Genomic DNA, 19,200 nt, shown 5'->3' with positions numbered 1-19,200 from the left:
TGAGCTCAGGTGTTTGAGACCAGCCTGAGCAAGAGCGAGACCCCGTCTCTACTAAAAATAGAAAGAAATTATATGGACAACTAAAAATATATAGAGAGAAAATTAGCCGGGCATGGTGGCACATGCCTGTAGTCCCAGCTACTCAGGAGGCTGAGGCAGGAGGATTGCTTGAGCCCAGGAGTTTGAGGTTGCTGTGAGCTAGGCTGACGCCACTGCACTCTAGCCCGGGCAACAGAGTCTCACTCTGTCTCAAAAAAAAAAAAGAAAGAAAGAAAGAAAAAAAATAGAATTCTCATAAAGCTATGGTAAATCCAGAAATTGATATTGGCATCAATATCACCAAATAGAACAATGGATCAGAATAGAGCATCTAGAAAACAACCCACACATATGTGCACAATTTATTTTTGACAAAGATGCAAAAGCAGTTCACTTGTTCCAGGACAATTAGATATAGTTGGAACAATTTTTGGATATCCATGTACCAAAAGAGGGGAAAAAAGCTTCAGTTAATTTCTTCATACCACATATGACAATTAACAGAAAGTGGGTCATAATCAAAATATATGACCTGAAACTATAATACTTCTAGAAAGGAGGAGAAAATCCTTGTGACCTTGGATTAGGCAAAGATATTTTAGATATAACAGCCAACAGTATGATCCATAAAAGAACAAATTGATAAATTGGATATCATCAACATTAAAAATTTCTGTTCTTCAAAAGACACTGTTATGAGAATGAAAAGATGGGCCACAGACTGGGAGAAAATATTTACAAATCATACAAATATTTGTATGTAAATATTATATGCAGAATATATAAATAACTCTCAAAACTCAATAGTGAGAAAACAACCAATTTTTTAAAAATGAACAGAAGATTTGAACAGACTTGTTACCAAAAAAGAAATGCTAATGGCAGTAAGCACATGAAAGAATACTCAACATCGTTAGTCATTAGAAAAATGTAAATTAAAACCATAATGAGATATTACTAACACCCGTTAGAATTGCTAAAATTGAAAACTGGCCATACCAAGTGTTGGTGAGGATGTGGAGGAACTGAAACTCTCATACTCTGCTGGTGGGGATGTAAAATGGCACGACCATTTTGGAAAATAATCTGGTGGTTTCTTAAAAAGGTAAATGTACACCTACGGAATGATCCAGCCATTCACATCCTAGGTATTTATCAAAAAAAATGAAATTCACAGACTTGTGCACAGGTTTATAGCCACTTCATCTGTAATAGCCCAAAGCTCAAAACAATGCAAACGTCCATCCACAGGGAAATGGATAAACTGTAGTATTAATATAATCCACACAGTAGAATACCATTCAGCAATATAAAGGAATGAAATATAGATACATGTTACAAATGAATGAATCTTCATATAATTATGCTGAGTGAAAGAAGCTGTATTTACACATAGACTCTACATGCTGTATGATTATATTCATGTAAAATTCTAGAAAGTGCAAACTAATGTATAATGATAGAAAGGAGATTAGGGGTTCCCTGGGGATAGGGGATGTGGAGAGGGACTGGAGAGGTAGATTAAGAATGAGTAAAAGGAAACTTTGGGGGATGCTGGATATGTTATCTTAATTGTGGTGATGCCTACATAAATACGTCAAAATGTATTAAATTATACACTTTTAAAATCTTGTATTTTATTCTCTATCAGCATTTTAGGGGTCCCCAAGACCACTACCTGTTTGGTGATTTACTAGGACTCATAGGACTCAGTTGCACTGTGGCTTAGATTTACTACATGGATGCAGCAAGAATGCACAGCTGGATCAGTAAAGGAAAAAGACACCAGGCAGGGGTTGGAGGTATCCGTGTGCCGGCTTCCTACCCTTCCTTCCTCCCTTCCATGAGGGATCACTCAGAGCACGCTTTCCCTCCCGCAATGAAAATGAAACCACAGGTATACAATGTGTACATCCAGGGAAACCCATTTGAGACGCAGAATTCAGGGTTTTTAGTGGGGGCTGGTCTCATAGGCAGCCCTGGGCCACCAAAATTTCAGATTCCCAAAAGGAAAGGAGTTGTTCAGTGCCCCAGGCAGACAAAGCAACTTTATCTGTGTAGGCAGTGATTCAAAAGTCAAGTTCCCAGATCCTAGCTAAGGGCCAGCCGTGCAAGCAGACCTTTCTAAAGATAACAGTCTCAGGCTTATTAACTTTTTTCTGGAGTCAGTTGTACCACCAGTAGAGCATTTAAAAAATCATCGTAGAAGTTAATATGAGCTAACAGAAGATAATTGTGATTAATTATTGAAAAAGTGATAGTATAAAAAATAGTAATTTCAGATTCAAGGCAGACCAATGCGGTGAGATCTTCATTACCTGGAATGCTCCACCCCCTTAAATCTTCTTTTTAGAACAAGGTGGGAATAATAATAAGTAAAATTGGGATGCTTGGCTAATGGGAGCTTTTACTTACTTTGAGTTTTGTATAACTTCCATTTCAATTGTATTTGAAAGTTTGTCTCAAGTATATCATTTTTCTTCCTTTCATAAAAAAATTCCTTGATTGATAATCATTTAACCACTGGTTAACTAATCGTGACCCAGTTCATTTCTGTAGCAAATAAAACGTAAAGTATTGGTGTTGAAATTATAATTACTTTAACAATAGCTCCACCTCACGCAGCCATGCAGGTACACCGAACTGTCAGTGTGAGTGGAGCTTAAATCCAGCTTGTCCTGTGATGGCCGTGCCATGGGCACCAGCGTGGAGTGTGTTTGCCTGAGAAAGGGGCACCTTTTTCTAGTTTGCACTAAGGTGCTATGTGGACTGCTCGCCCTATGCCCTGGAAGAAGGTGGTGGGTGGAGGTGGTAGTGGTTGGTCTTCCCCCAAAATGCTGCCTGATATCAGCAAGATTTCTTGTGAGCATGTCTTTCCCCTAAACAAATCCAGCTGTTAACTTTCCATTGAGGGTTGTGTTTAACCAGGATTTTACTACCTGTAACTGTGTGCCAGACGAGGATCGCTACTCCAGTTGCCTGTACTAGTCACTCTTCTCTCTAGCTTGGCCCTTAAAAAGCAAGCAAGTTTTTAGGGTGCGTGTTTTTCTTGGTCACTTTAGAGGATGCCCGGTGTCGTTTCTGTATCTAGATCCCATTATTAATGTCCTCAGCCAAGATCTTTATGTATGTATAGCAATAAAAATTCAGAGAAAGGATATTCCTGTGGCTCCTCTGGGTGAAGTTTTTGCTCTAAGTAGTGAAGTTTCCTTAAGAGGAATTAAACCTTCTTACTTTAGAAGATACGAAGTATTATTTAAAAGATTCAACTTTGAAACAAATAGAAAATATTTGATAGTCACACCTTAGCTTCAAATAAGTGATGCCGAGGCATGGACACCCACTTTCTTTTTATTGAGCTTTGAGCCACCAGCTAAATTTATGCCGCACTGGACAGACAAACATAGTGGATTGGGGCAGTGGTCCATCAATAGACGATTCTGTTTGGAAACCTTCAACATTTAAAATCTACACCCCCCTCCCCATACTTCCATGTAGCTCTCACTTCTTTCCTCCCTTCTTTTCCCTAAGGAAACTTAAAACACATCTCTTTTCCCCTTTTATAGATGCGGACCACACGCAAGGTCTCTGTCTGGCCCGTGGGCCTGGTTGGTGGGCGACGCTATGAACGTCCGTTGGTGGAAAATGGCAAAGTCGTTGGTTGGTACACCGGCTGGAGAGCAGACAGGCCTTTTGCCATCGACATGGCAGGTGAGGAGTGTGGATGGGGACATTTGTACCTGCCTGATTGTTCCTGTGATGTGCCCCAGAAGAAGGAAGCTTTAACACATTAACTGCCATGGGAGTGGTGCTTAACTCACGCCAGTTTTGACCTGAGGCTTTGTGAAGCATATGTAGCTCACATGCCTCTTTACCTTGGGAGCCACTTGCACTGTTTTTCAAGTTGCATATAACTCACAGAAAACAATAAAAAATAACAATTTTTTTATTAAATTAGAAAGGATCATTTTGTTTTCAAAGTTTGTATTCTATGTTTGTAATAAAACACCATGGCCCTGAGGAAACAAATTTTTTCTCTAGTGTGGCAGTCAATGTGTTAAACGACCGATCTGGACAAAACCCTAGGGAGTATCATACTCAGCAAGGGAAATATTTAACTAAACTTTTAAAATAGGCTCTTCGGTTAATTCAAGTAGATACTGATTTGGGGGGTGATTAGAAAATGCTTACTCTGTTCCATTTCGTCACCTGTTTATCCAGAAAACACTTACGTGGCAGGTCCTGGATTGGGCACTGGGGATTCAGTGGTGAAACCCAGACCTGGCTGCTGCCTCCCAGGGGTCTGTTAGCTGGAACCTTTTGGTTCTCTTCTCAGTAAGGTCAATATATTAAAATATGTCATGTGTTTATTGATAAATGCAATAATGATATAAGTGACAAGCCATTTCAATGCTTACTGATAATTTTAGTGCTTTATGGATACATATAATCCAAATATAAAATTAGATTATTGGTTTTCAAGCATTCATTAACTTCAAGTATAACTGTCTTTTAAAGTTATTGTTCCCTGAACAACCAACTGAATTCAGTTAGACCCGTAGCAGACCACAAGCTCTAAAATGCTTCTTTGTCATAAAGCAAATCATTTTCTGTGGGTTATATAAAAGGATGCCTGTGATAACTGTGGAAGCATGAAGTTTGAAACATGAGGCTCAGAGGGAAAAAAAAAATCACTGACATCTATACACCCCAGAAGATGAAGGCAGAAAGGCTTCAGAATTGGTCTCATCAATCTTCAGCTCTGAAGCACAGCCCTGTCTGCGTGTCAGCCTGCGTGGGCCCAATCTTCCGTGCGTGCTTCCGAACTGGAGTCAAAATCTCTATGCTCAGAATTCTGATGGGATGAAGGCTATGTTCTGAACTGGATTCATCACCTTCATTCTGGTAATACCGTAAATTGGAGGGAGCCAGATCATGAAGAATGCTAGGAATCGATTGGGGACAGGGCTCTCATGGATAGCCGCGTGGTGAGTCTGTCACACTGCACTGCGTCATGGGAGAAGACAAACTGGGAGAGTTTTACTCAGTGTTTAACAGACATTGTCAGAGCGTAGCTTTGTGGAACTGCGTGCTGTGGTCTTTGACCCCCAGGGCAGTCTAGACCTCTTGCCCTTCCCTGATCGTCCTCCCTCAGGTCCCCTCTCCACCCCGCTGTCCACCCCAGCCAGACCCTTTGGTCTTCAGTTCTTACAGCCCCAGGGCTGAGCTGGCATCTCAGCCAAGGCGTTTACCTGGAGGTGGACAGAGAGGCAGGTGAGCCGTCCTGGGAGGCTCCTGAGGACTCTCAAAAGAGGCCTTTTGTCATCCAGTCTGAGTCCATGGCTCTGAAACTGTAAGGCTGACCATAATGGATCTTTTAAAAACCAGCCCTCTTGCTGCCCAGAAGTGAACAAGGCCTTGAGCAGAAAATTCAGAAACTGTTAGGGAAAGTCCTTTTGCTTCTCTGGGACTTAGTTTCCTCACATGTAAAATGAGGCAGTTGCAGGAGAAAACCACCAAGGCCCTCTCATATATGCCTCCATTTGCTAGCTTCCCACCTTGAGAAGCTCAAAGAAAAGCCCAAGCCCCTGGACTTCTGAGTCCCTGATCTGTCCCAGAGCTTGTTTCGACACACACTCCCCAGGCATAGCTCCTCACACATGGGCTGTCTGCCTGGTACCTTGCATGGGTCTTTTCAAGGTGAGGGCAATTGGGTAACTCTTCCTAGATCTTAATGTAAGAACTTTATGTAGATGATCAGGTATCCAATAAGCTGGTTGAATATTTATATTGGTTCCCCCAGAATTTGGGTCCAAATCGATATTTCTAAAATTCAAGGAAGACACATGAGTTTTGTGCATGCAGCTGGCCTGGCACAAGACATTTATTTGATGTTTCTTTCACTGCCAAATTCTATGGGAAATTTTTCTCCATGACATGACCGATGTTGGGATTTTTCTAAGCATTTCTATGTATTTTCAAAGCTCAGTAAAGACATACCCATGATAATAAACTATGAATGATTTGCTTGCTTTGCATTGATTATCTTTGTTTTAAAATAGGAATAAAATATCTGTCTCTAAGAAAACAACTTTTGTCACACCAAATAATTCTTTTCATTTCACATACAAACTTGCTTTGCATCTTAGTTTTCAGTAAATTATTAATATTTTTGGAAGTCTTTTAAGTGTGAGTGATTTGGTTGATTAGGCTAATGATTCTGTTTTTGAGACTGTTTGAATTCTAAAACTTGAAAATTCAGAGCTTTCTTTATGTTCCACATACGATTCATTTATTCTCTGTGGGAAGAAGGAAAAGAGCTTTTATGCCTTCATGTTCAAATGGTTCTTCCAACCTCATCTTCAGATTACATATACAAACACACACACTCTCTCTCTCTCTTTCTCTCTCTCACACAATCTCCAGAAGGAGAGAAAGAAGCTGGGAGCCCATACCCCTGCTGTGGACAGTCTGAGGAGCACGGCTTTGAAAATGCTGTGATCTTCAAGTGAGAGGACCATAATGGAGCCTGAGTGTCTCTTATATTTGCAAAGCTGATTAAGAAAAAAATGAAATTTTTTATATGAGGAAATCAATCAGCTTTTAAAAATTTCTTTTTTAGTTCAAAATATTAGTTAAAGGGGTACAAGTGTTTTTATTACATGGATATCTTGTATGATACTAAAGTCAGGGCTTTTGGTGTGCCCATCATCAGAATAGTGTTCATTGTACCCAATAGGTAAGTTTTTATCCCATACCCACCTTCCCTCTTCTTGGTTTCTCATGTCCTTTATATCACTTTGTGCCCATGTGTACCCACCTATTGGCTCCCACTTAGTGAGTGGGAGTTTGGTGTTTGGTTTCCCATTCCTGAGACACTTCACTTAGGATAGCATTCACTCCATATTGCTGCAAATGACATTATTTCATTCCTTTTTATGGCTGAGTAGTACTCCATGGTGTGTGTGTGTGTGTGTGTGTGTGTGTGTGTGTATATATATATATATGCATCACATTTTTCTTTATCCACTCATGAATTGAAGAACACTTAGGTTGATTCCACATCTTTGCAGTTGTGAGCCATGATAAACATTTGAGTACAGCTTCTTTTTAATAAAATGGCTTCATTTCCTTTGGCTAAATACCCAGCAGTAGGATTTCTGGATGGAATGGTAGCTCTACATTTATTTCTTTGAGGAATCTCCATGCTGTTTTCCATAGAGGTTGTACTAATTCACAGTCCCACCAACAGTGTATAAGCGTTCCTTTCTCTCTGCATCCATGCCAGCACCTATTGTTTTTGGACTTTCTAGTAATGGCCATTCTGCTAGGGGTAAGGTGATATCTCATTGTAGTTTTAATTTGCATTTCCCTGATGATCAGTGATGTTGAGCATTTTATCATATGTTAGTCATTTGTCTGTCTTATTTTGAAAAACTTCTGTTCATGTCTTTTTCCCACTTTTTGATGGGGTTGTTTGTTTTTTTCTTGCTGAGAGTTCTGTATAGATTCTGGATATCAGTTTTTTGTCAGATTTATAGTTTGTGAATACTTTCTCCCATTCTATGGTTGTCCATTTACTCTATTGATTATTTTATTTGCCACGCAGAAGCTTTTTAATTAAAATCCCATTTATTTATTTTTTTTGTTGTTGCTATATTTGCCTTTGAGGTCTTTGTCATAAATTCTTTACCTCGGCCAATGTTTAAAAGAGTTTTTCCTACATTTTTCTAGAGCTTTTATGGTTTTATGCCATACATTTAAGTCTTTAACACATTGACTGCCACACTAGAAAAAAGTGTTTTTTCCTTGTGGCCACAGTGTTTTATTATGAAAATAGAATAAAAACTTCGAAAACAAAATGATCCTTCCTAATTTAATTAAAAATTTTTTACTTTTTATTGTTTTCTGTGGGTGAGTTATAGGCAGTTAAGTTGTCAATATTAATTGTAACAATAAGAACATCATCAGATAGGCTGTTCACGAACCAACTGCAGGGTTTCACTCAGGGGCCCACTCATCAAGTGACATGTATACTACAGCATGGCAGCGTGAGTTGCCTGCACACCACATGGCTCCCAAGATAAACAGACGTTTAAGTTATATATGCTTCATGAGACCCTGGGCTCAAAACTGGCATGAGTTAAATACAACTCACATGGCAGTTAATCTGTTAATCCATCTTAAATTAATTTTTGTATATGATGAGAGGTAGAGATCCTGTTCCATTCTTCTGCATGTGGCTATCCAATTTTCTCAGTACCATTTATTGAATAGGAATTCCTTTCCCCAGTGTATGTTGTTGTCTACTTTGATGAAGATCAGTTGGTTGTAGGTAGATGGTTGTATTATATTTCTGGGTTCTCTATTCTGTTCCATTGGTCTATGTCTCTACTTTTATACCCATACCACACTGTTTTCTTTACTATAACCTTGTAGTATAATTTCCAGTCAGGTAACGTGATGCCTCCAGATTTGTTCATTTTATTTAAGATTGCTTTGGCTATTTGGGCTCTTTTTTGTTTTCAAATGATGCTTAGTATTATTTTTTTGAGATCTGTAAAAAATGATGCTGGTATTTTGATGAGAATTGCATTGAATCTGTAAATCACTTTGGACATTATGGACATACTAACAATGTTTATTCTACCAGTTCATGAGCAGTGGATGGTTTTCCATTTGTTCGTATCATCTGTGATTTCTTTCATCAGTGTTTTGTATGTAGTTCTCCTTGTAGAGGTCTGTAACCTCCTTTGTTAAGTGTATTCCTAGGTATTTTATTTCCTTTGTAGCTATTATGAATGGTATTGAGTTCTTTTTTTTTTTTTTTTTTTTGAGACAGAGTCTCGCTCTGTCACCCTGGCCAGAGTGCCATAGCGTCAGCCTAGCTCACAGCAACCTCAAACTCCTGGGCTCAAGCAATCCTTCTGCCTCAGCCTCCCAAGTAGCTGGGACTACAGGCATGTGCCACCATGCCCAGCTAATTTTTTTCTATATATATTTTTAGATGTCCATATAACTTCTTTCTATTTTTAGTAGAGACGGGGGTCTCGCTCTTGCTCAGGCTGGTCTCGAACTCCTGACCTCGAGCGATCCACCTGCCTCGGCCTCCCAGAGTGCTAGCATTACAGGCATGAGCCACCGCGTCTGGCCAGTATTGGGTTCTTGATTTGACTCTCAACTAGAGTGTTTCTAGTATGTAGAAATACTACTGATTCGTTTACATTGATTGTGTAACCTGAGACTTTGCTGAATTTATTTATCAATTCCAGGAGTTTTTTGGCAAAATCTTTAGGATTTTCTAGATACAAGATCATATCATCAGCAAACAGACAGTTTGACCTCCTCTTTCCTGATTTGGATGCCTTTTATTTCCTTCTCTTGACTGATTGCTCTGATTAGGACTTCCAATAGTATGTTGAATAGAAGTGGTGACAGTGGGCACCCTTGTCTTGTTCCAGTTCTTAGGAAGAATGCTTTCCACTTTTGCTCATTCAGTATGATGTTGACTGTAGGTTTCTCATAAATGGCTTTTATAATTTTGAGATATGTTCCTTCTATGCCTGGTTTGTTGAGGTTTTTATGATGAAAGGGATTTTATTGAATGCTTTTTCTACATCTATTGAGATGATCACATGGTCTTTGTTTTTGCTTCTGTTTATGTGGTGAATCACACTTATTGATTTACATATGTTGAGCCATTTTTGCGTACCTGGAATGAAGCCCACTTGGTCATGGTGGATTATCTTTTTGATGTGCTGCTGAATTTAGCTTCTTAGTATTTTCTTGAGGAATATTGCATTTGTGTTCATAAGAGATATTGGTCTGTAGTTTTCTTTTTTTGCTGTGTCCTTTTCTGCCATTGGTATCAGGGTGATACTGGATTCATAAAATGAGTTAGGGAGGATTCTCTCCTTCTCACTATTATGGAATAGTTTCTGTAAGATAGTACCAGTTCTTTGTAGGTCTGGTAGAATTCAGCTGTGAATCTGTCTCTTCAGGGGCTTTTTTGTTGTTGGGAGATTTTTTATTACTGCTTCAACCTCACTGCCCATTATTGGCCTGTTCAGAGTTTCTGTTTATTACTCCTGATTTAGGGTTAGAAGTTTGTATGTTTCCTAGAATTTACCCATTTCCTCTAGGTTTTCTATTTTTTTTGCATAGAGGTTTTTGCAGTATTCATGGATGATATTTTGTATTTCTTCAGTATCAATTGTAATGTCTCCTTTTCTGATTTGGTTACTTGAGTCCCTTTCTCTTCTGTTTCTGGTTAATCTGGCTAGTGGTCTACCAATTTTATTTATCTTTTCAAAGAACCAACTTTTTGTTTTGTTGATCCTTTATATTATTTTTTTGGTTTCCATTTTTTTTGTTTCTGTTCTGAGCTTTGTTGCTTCTTTCCTTCTCCTAGCTTTAGGTTTAGTTTGTTTTCCTAGTTCCTTGAGGTGTGACATTAGGATGTTATAATAATTTGTGTTCTTTCTGTCTTTCTGATGTAGGCATTTATGGCTGTGAACTTTCTCCTTAGGGCTGCTTTTTCTGTATCTCATAGATTTTGATAGCTTGTGATTCCTTTGTCATTCAGTTCTAGGAATCTTTTGATTTCCATCTTAATTCTTCATTGACCCAAGAATCATTCAGTAGCAGGTTATGTAATTTCCATGACTTTGTATAGATTTGAATGTTTCTCTTGGAATTGATTTCTAGTTTTATTCCACTGTGGTCTGAGAAGATACATGGTATGATTTTGATTTTTTTTTAATTTACTGAGACTTGTTTTCTGGCCTAAGATATGTTCAATGTTGGGAAATGTCCCATTTGCTGGTAAAAAAAAATGTATATTCAGTAGTTTGGGGGAAGAATCATCTGAAAAATGTCTTTTAGGTCCATTTATTCTTGATTCTGTTAAAGTCCAGTGTTTTTAAAATCATTTTCTGCTTCAGTGATCTGTCCAGTAGTGTCAGTGGAGTGTTGAAGGCTCAGACTATTAAGATGCTACTGTTCATTTCTTTGCTTAGATCTAGAAGAATTTGCTTTATGAAACTGGGAGCTCCAGTGTTAGGTGCATATATATTTAGGATTGTTACGTCTTCTTGTTGAATTGTCCCTTTACCATTATATAATGACCATCTTTGTCTATTTTTTACCATTGTTGATTTAAAGTCTATTTTATCTGATATGAGAGTAGCTAACTACACCTGGTCACTTTTGGTTTCTATTTCCATGGAATACTTTTTTCCATCACTTTACCTTGAGTCTATGTGAGTCTTTGTGGGTTAGTTGTGTTTCCTGGAGACAGCCTATACTTGGGTTGTTTTTTCAACCATTTAGACAGTCTGTGTCTTTTAAGAGGGGCATTCAGACCATTCATATTGATTGTTAGTATTGATATGTGGGATGTACTTTTCATCATGTTGGCTGGTACCTTATTGTTGTGTTTTCCCTCTTATGCTAGTTTTATAATAGCTGTGAGCTGTAACTTTTGGGTGTTTTTACACTGGTGGTTTCAATTGTGTTCTTGCATGTATAATGCACTTTTGAATATTACCTGTAGGACTGGTCTAGTCATGACAATTCCCTTATGGTTTGCTTGTCTGGGAAAGACTTTATTTCTCCTTCATTTATGAAACTGAGTTTAGCGGGATACTAAATTCTTGGCAGGCAGTTATTCTATTTGTAGAGACTAAAGATAGGACCCTATTTCTTCTTGGCTTCTAAGGTTTCTCTTGTGAAATCTGCTGTTAGTCTGATGGGCTTTCGTTTGTAAGCTACTTGATGTTTTCGCCTCATGGCTCATTGGAGTTTCTTCTTTAAGTTGCATTTGGCCAATCTGTTGACTATGTGCCTTGATGATTCCTTTTTTCCAATGAATCTCTCAGGTGTTCATTCAGCTTCCTCTGTGTGGATATCCATATCTCTGGCAAGACTAGGGAAATTTTCCTCAATTATTTCCTCAAATAAGTATTCCAGGCCTTGTGCTTTTTCTTCTTCACCCTCAGAGATGCCCATGATTCTTATATTTAGCCATTTTACATAATCCCACGTTTCTCAGAAACTTTGTTCATTCTTCTTGATTCTTTGTTCTTTATTTTTTACTGACTGGGTTAACTTGAAAGAATTGTTTTCAAGCTCTGAAATTCTTTCTTTGGCTTGGTTTAATCTTCTCTTAAAATTTTCCAGTGTATTTTATATTTCCCTGAGTGACTTTTTCATTTCCCAAAGTTCTATTTGTTTTTTTTTTAATATATCTATCTCTTTAGTAAATTTTTCATTTATTTCCTGAGTTGTTTTCCTGGTTTCTTTGAGTGGGTTTTCCATTTTCTCTTGGATTTCATTGAGCTTCCTTACAATCCATATTTGGAATTCTTTCTCTGTCATTTCAGTATTTTCATTTTGGATGGGATCCCTTGCTAGAGAGCTGGTGTCATCTGCCAGGGTCATTTCCCTCTAATTTTTCATACTTCCAGAGTTCTTGCACTGATTCCTTCTCATCTGGTGCAGTTGTCACTTCTTGTATTTGGATTTTCTTTTGTTTATATGGGGCTTTCCCACCCTTTTAAGTGTGTGTCCGTAGCATATGTTGGGTAAGGACCTTTGGGTTTGCTTGTGAGAACTTGGATGGGGGTCTAGATTCTGGATGGATACTTTGGTTATAGATAGCCTTAGTGTGGTGGTTTTCTGAATTGCTAGTTATTTGTAGGCTAGAGCAGTGGTGTACTATGTGCCTGGGCAGATTCCGTGTCTCTTGTTGACAATGGAAGATGGAAATCTTTGAAGTTCTTTCTTTTTCCCCAGCCCCGTGGTCTTCTTAACAGTTTGAATTATATTGGGATGCCCTATTTAATTTCTGAGACAGTAGGTGGTGCTTGTGGGTAAGAATTAGCTATGCCCTGTATGAATGAGTCGGTAAATTCTGTAATGGATTGGACAAGTTGTCCTCCTTGCCTGCAGATGGCACTTGAAGGAAAAAGCCAGCTGCAGTGTTGTTTTTTGTGACCTGTGAAAAGCTCTAGCCCCTCAGGAGAAGCACTCAAATGCCCCAGGTGGTGAGTGGGACCCTGGAGCTTCCAGGGGACTCCTTATTCTCCACCATAGCAGAGGTTGGTTGAGGAATGAGGCTAGTCAGGGCTGGGTTGATTGAGCCTGCATTCAGTCTTCACAAAGGCTGACCCAAGAGCTGTTTTGGCAAGGGTCAATGATCAACTCCTAGGCTACTGGGGAAGACCACCAGGGAGTGGCTCAAGTGACCCTCCAAGCCAGAACTGCTTACTGGGGATGGGCCATCTTGGATTCCCAGTTGGGATATCAGGAGTGGGTTTCACTCTTCTCTTTCCTCCCCTGCCTGAGGTGTCCTTACAGCATCTGACTGGAAGGAGCAGCCCAAGCTAGCTGAGTTTACCAGCTATGTCATCACAGCCTAGAAGCTTCCTTGTCCAAGATCTCACCCCTGAGAGAAAGCATGGCTTTCCTGTGGGGGGAGGGTTTCTTTCTGAGTGCACTGCAGCTCAGACCCACACTAGAGTCTTCTCTTAGTTCTGCCCACATGGGCTCCCTCACCTCCCAAGATTAGTTCACAGATCTCCCCTCTGTGCCCCGAGCAACATGATCAAGTCCTGGGGAAATGAGATCCAGCCTGCAAACCTGTCCCCTGGTCCCCCAAGTTCAATTCCTCATGGTGCCAGGGAGAAGTGTCCTGAGTTGCCTGTGGAGTGCTCAAGTAGGTTTAATGTCCCTCCATCTCAGGGTATGTCATACTCTGCTAGAGCAGCCAGGCAAGCAGCAGTGGAGAGAGCTCACAGTCCAAGCACCCCTTTGTTCACTGCAGGTCTTTAAGAGGAACGGTGTGAGCACTACTCTCTGTAGGAGCCTCCATGTAGTGGTTGTGCCAACAGAGGGGAAGGAGCTGCTTCTGAGAATATTGTCTCAATTGCCCCTTGGGGCACCCACGCCACTCAGCAGCGGTGGGCAGGGGAGTAGAGAGGGAGGAAAAGAGTCTGAATGGAGGAGAGCTGGCACTTTGGTCCCCTTTGTCCCTCTCCCCAGAAGCCAGTCCCCCAGGAGTGTTCAAGCTCTGGGATCACATAGTTCTCCCAGGACCTTGGCCCCTGTGGCCACTACAGTCTGAGCTGGAGTTGGGAAACGTTTTTTGTGAGGACAAATGGCACAAAAACTGAGGGGCTGAAGCTCCCTGGGGAGGACAAAAGCACAGGATGGGTGGAGAAGCAGTATGGTGCCTGCCATCTTGGCTCGGGTCTGTGGTAATGGGGTGTGACCCTGAGGGGCCTTTGTTTTCAAAAAGCTTCTAGTTCATTGGCAGCAGCAGCTTTTGGGCTTGTGAGGGTAGGTAAAGCTCTCTAGCATCTCGGAAACCTGCTGACTGCCAGAGGTGTGAGGGAAGGAGAAACAAAACCCCCACCTACTCTTTCCACAGGACTCCCACATTTCTCAGGGTTTGATCTCTGCCGACATCTTGCTCTTCTTTTTCAGCTCCACAGCCTCCTCCTGGGGGATCTCCAGTAGGTTCTGGCACTTTTCCCTCATAATTACACCTGAGCTATGTTTTTTGTTTTGTTTTTTCATCTAAAACTTTTCCATTTTTCTGATATGATCTGGTGACCAGTGTCTCTAGTCAGCCATCTCGCCCCCTTCTCCCTCAAAATCTTAAAAATGAAACTTAAAGAGCTAAACTGTAACATTTCCACAGGTGCATTGCCTTGTGGGTCTGAGCACATTCAGTGGAAGCACCTCGGGGCCTGTCCTGTTGTATTTCTGTTAAGTCATCTCACAGCCCAGCCCTGGAAGCGCGTTTGACTGTCAGGCAGTGAAACCGTGATGTTTCATATCATTCATGCAGTTCTTACACTTTCTTTTTATTGCCATCTTGGACTTGCCCAATGCTGAAATTTTGCTCTCAGATGACATGAAACAATACTTTGAAATTATCTTGTGCATACAACGTTAATGGCAGACGTAAAGATTATTTCTGTCCCACTGGATGACATAAAAACAAATTTCTAATGATTACTACTTTAAAAAATTAATATACCCACCCATGAGGTGGAAGGAAAACACAAGAGACAGCCCCGCCCCACCATGAATTTGGCTTTTGTAGCTGATCAGTGGTGATTAGCTTTTGTAGCTGATCAAGCCAGGCAGACCCTGGAAATTTTCTGCCAGCTTGGGCCTCCAGCTTCAATTCCTACACCCAGACTGATGATTGGGCAAAAGTAAGGCCGTCCACACGAAGTTTTTAGCTCTGTTTGGAAGGCAGGGAACTACTTTCAGGTGACAGATTCACTTTGGCCATTTCCAGGAAGGTGTAAATAAGAACCATTTCTTGAAAGAAATGAGCTTAAAGTAATCTTCAGCCTCTCCAGAAGTTGTAAATTTGTTCAAGTTCAGAAATTAAGGCTGAGATAATTTTTAGGAATTTTCAGCGTTGGCATGCACCTTATATTGACTCCAGGAGGTGGCAGGCAGGGCTCTGTGCTCCGTTAATGACAATACATGCGGTTCCCAGTCCAGTTCATGGTGCACATAGGTACTCTGTTCTGGTAGAGACCCAAGTAGGTGTACTGCAGTTAAATCCTGGCATCAATCCACCGGAGTTAGTGCAAACCCCACAAGTTAGCACAGTTTCCAACAAGACTGCCCTTACTTCAAAGCCAGCCACACGGGGGACTCCCAGGCCACCTGCATTTCTGCCCAACCCCCTCAGGTCTGATAATTTGCTAGAATGACTCACAGAACTTAGAAAAGTACTAATCGTTATAATGTATATTTTAAAGGATACAAATTAGGACCCGCCAAATGAAGAGACATGCAGGGGAGGGCCGGAGGGGCAGCTGGGGAGAACGTAGGTCTTTTGTGCCCTTTGTAACAGATGAGAAGTCGAGGAAGACTTCATATTCTGGCCTGGAGTCCTGTGCACAAGGATGTGTCGGAGCCCTGGGATTGGATGAGCCCCCACAGGGAGATTCTGTGGCGGCCTTGTGTTGCCTCTTGGGGACAGTCATTTAAAGTGGCTGCAGGGGAGGAGCTGGGGAAGGAGGTAATGCCCTGCAAGAGGGTGTCGGGGCAGATGGTGACAACCATTGCTGGAGAGAAGAGGTGGGTGAATCATGAAGTCATTTGGTTGTTGGGTATCCTCACGTGGTAGGAGGAGGGTTTTGGCGAGTGTGGGAGTGTGAGAGCCAGAAGCAGAATTGCCTGAGGAACATTAGGATTTTAGCAGAGCAAAGAGGAGGAGAAGTTCGACCTGTGGAAGGATTGAGGGGGCTCCGTTTGGCAGGACAGTGATTACAGGGGACGGTGTGGAGCTGAGTGGCCGGGCGGTGTGGGTTAGGAAGAGGAAAGGAGAGACGATGGCTGAGGTCCCTTCCAACTTGAAGGTTGAATGATTTTGACAAGTTCTGATTCTAAGGATTGTTGAAGGGGCCCACCCTGTTTATGCCCTTCTCTCTGGTGACACCTCATCCTTACCTTGTGGCTTAGTGCCGTCTTTCCAGCTGGTGGTAGTTTCCAGTTGTTGGAGACCTTTGGGGGAAGTGGGCAGATGGCAGGGCTGGGGTGGGAGTGGGGAGTAGGGGCCAGGAGACAGCTCTTCCCAGACTTGTGGCAGCAACAAGAAGGGAACAGAGATGGTGGCAGTTTCAAGGGATAGGAGAATAGTGATGGAGGAGAAGTTGAAGTTTTAAGAGAAAGTGTTGAAAGTCCCAAAAGAGAGCCAAGAAGGGGGATCAGGACCTTAGATGGACAGAATCACCTCTGACTCCTAGACCAAAGGTGAGATCGGTAAGGAAACCACTTGCTGGGAAGGTGGAGGGACCAGTTGTTGGAGTTGCCCATACACCAAATGTTAACAGAGAGGGGAAAGTAACATTTGACAGAATTCCATAGTCACCTACTGAGCTTAGAACTACACTGATCCTGTAGGAAATGTATGGCCCCTGCAGGGGAGTTTTGGATCTAGCAGAGAGAGGAGGGTTATTTCATTAATAAGTGCATAACCAACCATATCATGAGATAGAAAATGCAGTACAAATGGAATGTTTGGGGGTTACAGTTAAAGAGAAAACAGAGCCACCATGGGGGAGGTTCAGGACAGGTGTGTGGAAGAGGTAGTACCGGAGAGGCACCTTCAGTGCCAGGCCCAGGCAGGACAGGCCAGGGGCCCGGGCGGGGGGTGTTCTGGGACTGGGAAATCCAGGGGGTGTGTGGCTCTCAGGGGAAGGGCAAGTTGGGGTCAGATGGGAAGGGCTGATTGTGGGATGAGACATTTGTCTTCATCTCTTGGATATTGAAGAGTGTGAAATTTTTCGAGTAGAGGACTGATGCGATTAGAAGCACAGTTTGAAAACCACATGGCGGCAGGTGCCAGATGCAAGGGGGAGGGCGGCTGGGCCATCCGCATACAGGGTAATGGGGCAGAGGGAGGGGGAGGGAGGAGCAAGGAGGGCTTAAATACCACAGCTATTAGGGACCTATAAAATTTTAACAAGCCTTTCCAGATTATGCTTATAAATCAGCAGACATTTAGATCTTTTTAACACCTTTTCTGTTGTAGAGAATGGTGATAACTGATGTATTACATTTAAGTTTGGTTTAGTTTTAATTGGTGTAATTTGTATTATCCTTTGAGTTGTAATTTATGTGCAGAAAATATGGTGATCTGGTGTAATTAGAACATTCTGTTACTCAGAGCACCAGTTGGGTAAAAATAAGAGTCTGCGTATTAGGGGGGGAAAATCACGTTACCTGACTAAAGTTTCCAGGCTTTGGATTCACTGTGGCTGTGCTGTCCTGGCGGAGGACTGTGGAGTTTGGAGGGGCTGGGGAGGAGGACAGTGTCGGCACCTGCCCGGCCCCCTGCATCACACCTGCCCTCCCCAGCGCCCACGCTGCCGAGAGGCAGGAGGGATCTTTCGGGAATGCAAAGCGGGTCTTTGGCCATCCGTTGCTCAGAGCTCTCAGCCCTCCAAGTCCTGCCCACCCTGCCAGCCTCGCTCCCCTCTACCCAGTCCTTGGGGACAAAGGTCAGTTCCTCCAGCACATTGTCCCCTTCACTCCTGGCTCAGCCATGCTCATTTTTCAAGTCTCAGCTTCAGGCCACCTTCTCAGGGAAACCTGTGCTTACAGCCCAGAGTAAGACAACCGTCACCCCCATGCTCGCAGACTCCACAGCACTTAGCACAGTGACATTATATCTCTCACTGTCATTGCTGGTGCTTCATCTGCTCCGCATTCGCCTGCCCAGAATGCAGCCTCCTGCAGACCAGCCCGGGCTGTCCTGTCTTCTGCTCCAGGTCCACCCCTGGTCCCAGGCTTGCCACAGCTGCAGCCTGCAAGCGGGGCTGCGTAATTGCCCTATCCCAGAGTGTCTACCCTCACTGCCACTTTGCCGGGCAAACATTGTTTTTTAATGATTATAACTGATGACTGTGGAATTGGAGAGGGCCAAGGAATAATTCTAGGCAGATCACTAAAACTCTCTCTCTGCAGACTCTCAGAAGGGACGTGGAAATAACAGTTGTTCAGGGTCTTCTTTGACAAGGAATTTTGCCTGGGTTCATTTACTTGGCAGACCCATCTTGGTAGACAGTGCTGGGATAAACTTCAGTCCAACCTGGATCAAATGATTGTCAAAGCCAAATGAGCAGAGTCAAAATTCTGTCACAGTTTTACCTTGCTTCGTGAATGTAAATACTGCAAGAAAGGGGAGGGAATGACCTTCCTGTCACTCGGGAGTCATTTGTAATTTAGGTGTGCTGTTTTCCATGCATGAATGTTTTGTATGACAAAGATAAAGTTACTGAATGCTCTCAGTAGAGTGATTTGATGTGCCTTATGGTGCCTTTTAGTGCAGGGTTTGGGGACCAGCTTGGGACTTTGTCCTTAGGTCAGTGCAGTGTGATTGTCACTGGGAGAGGACCGCAGCTGGCAGAGGGTGGTAATTCTGTCCTAACAACTTACAGACCTGCAGGGATGATGGTAGAGTTTGGGGACAATAGGCAAGCCTGCCGCTCATTTCTTACCCATTTCCAGACTGAAGGGCATCCTAGAGACTTGCCTGTGAACACGTGCTGTGGCCACGGCTGGGCTGGGTGAGGAGCACCCATGCATCTGAGTGCTCAGGATCAGGGAGCTGTCTCTGGAGCAGCT

General features: G+C 42.2%; 1 protein-coding gene across 2 annotated transcripts in view; it reads left to right on the top strand.

The window, feature by feature from the left end:
* B3GAT2 (beta-1,3-glucuronyltransferase 2) overlaps nt 1-19,200 on the top strand; it is a 65,174-nt gene that overhangs the window by 26,414 nt on the left and 19,560 nt on the right. For both annotated transcript variants that reach the window (XM_045543820.1, XM_045543821.1), the window contains exon 2: nt 3,606-3,750. In XM_045543820.1, the coding sequence (XP_045399776.1) occupies nt 3,606-3,750 (145 nt within the window). The remainder of the gene's footprint in view (nt 1-3,605; nt 3,751-19,200) is intronic.

Source organism: Lemur catta, chromosome 2, assembly GCF_020740605.2.
Source record: "Lemur catta isolate mLemCat1 chromosome 2, mLemCat1.pri, whole genome shotgun sequence".
Classification (NCBI taxonomy): Eukaryota; Metazoa; Chordata; class Mammalia; order Primates; family Lemuridae; genus Lemur; species Lemur catta.
The sequence above is the reverse complement of the archived record's forward strand: the minus strand, read 5'-3'. Positions and strand labels throughout refer to the sequence as shown.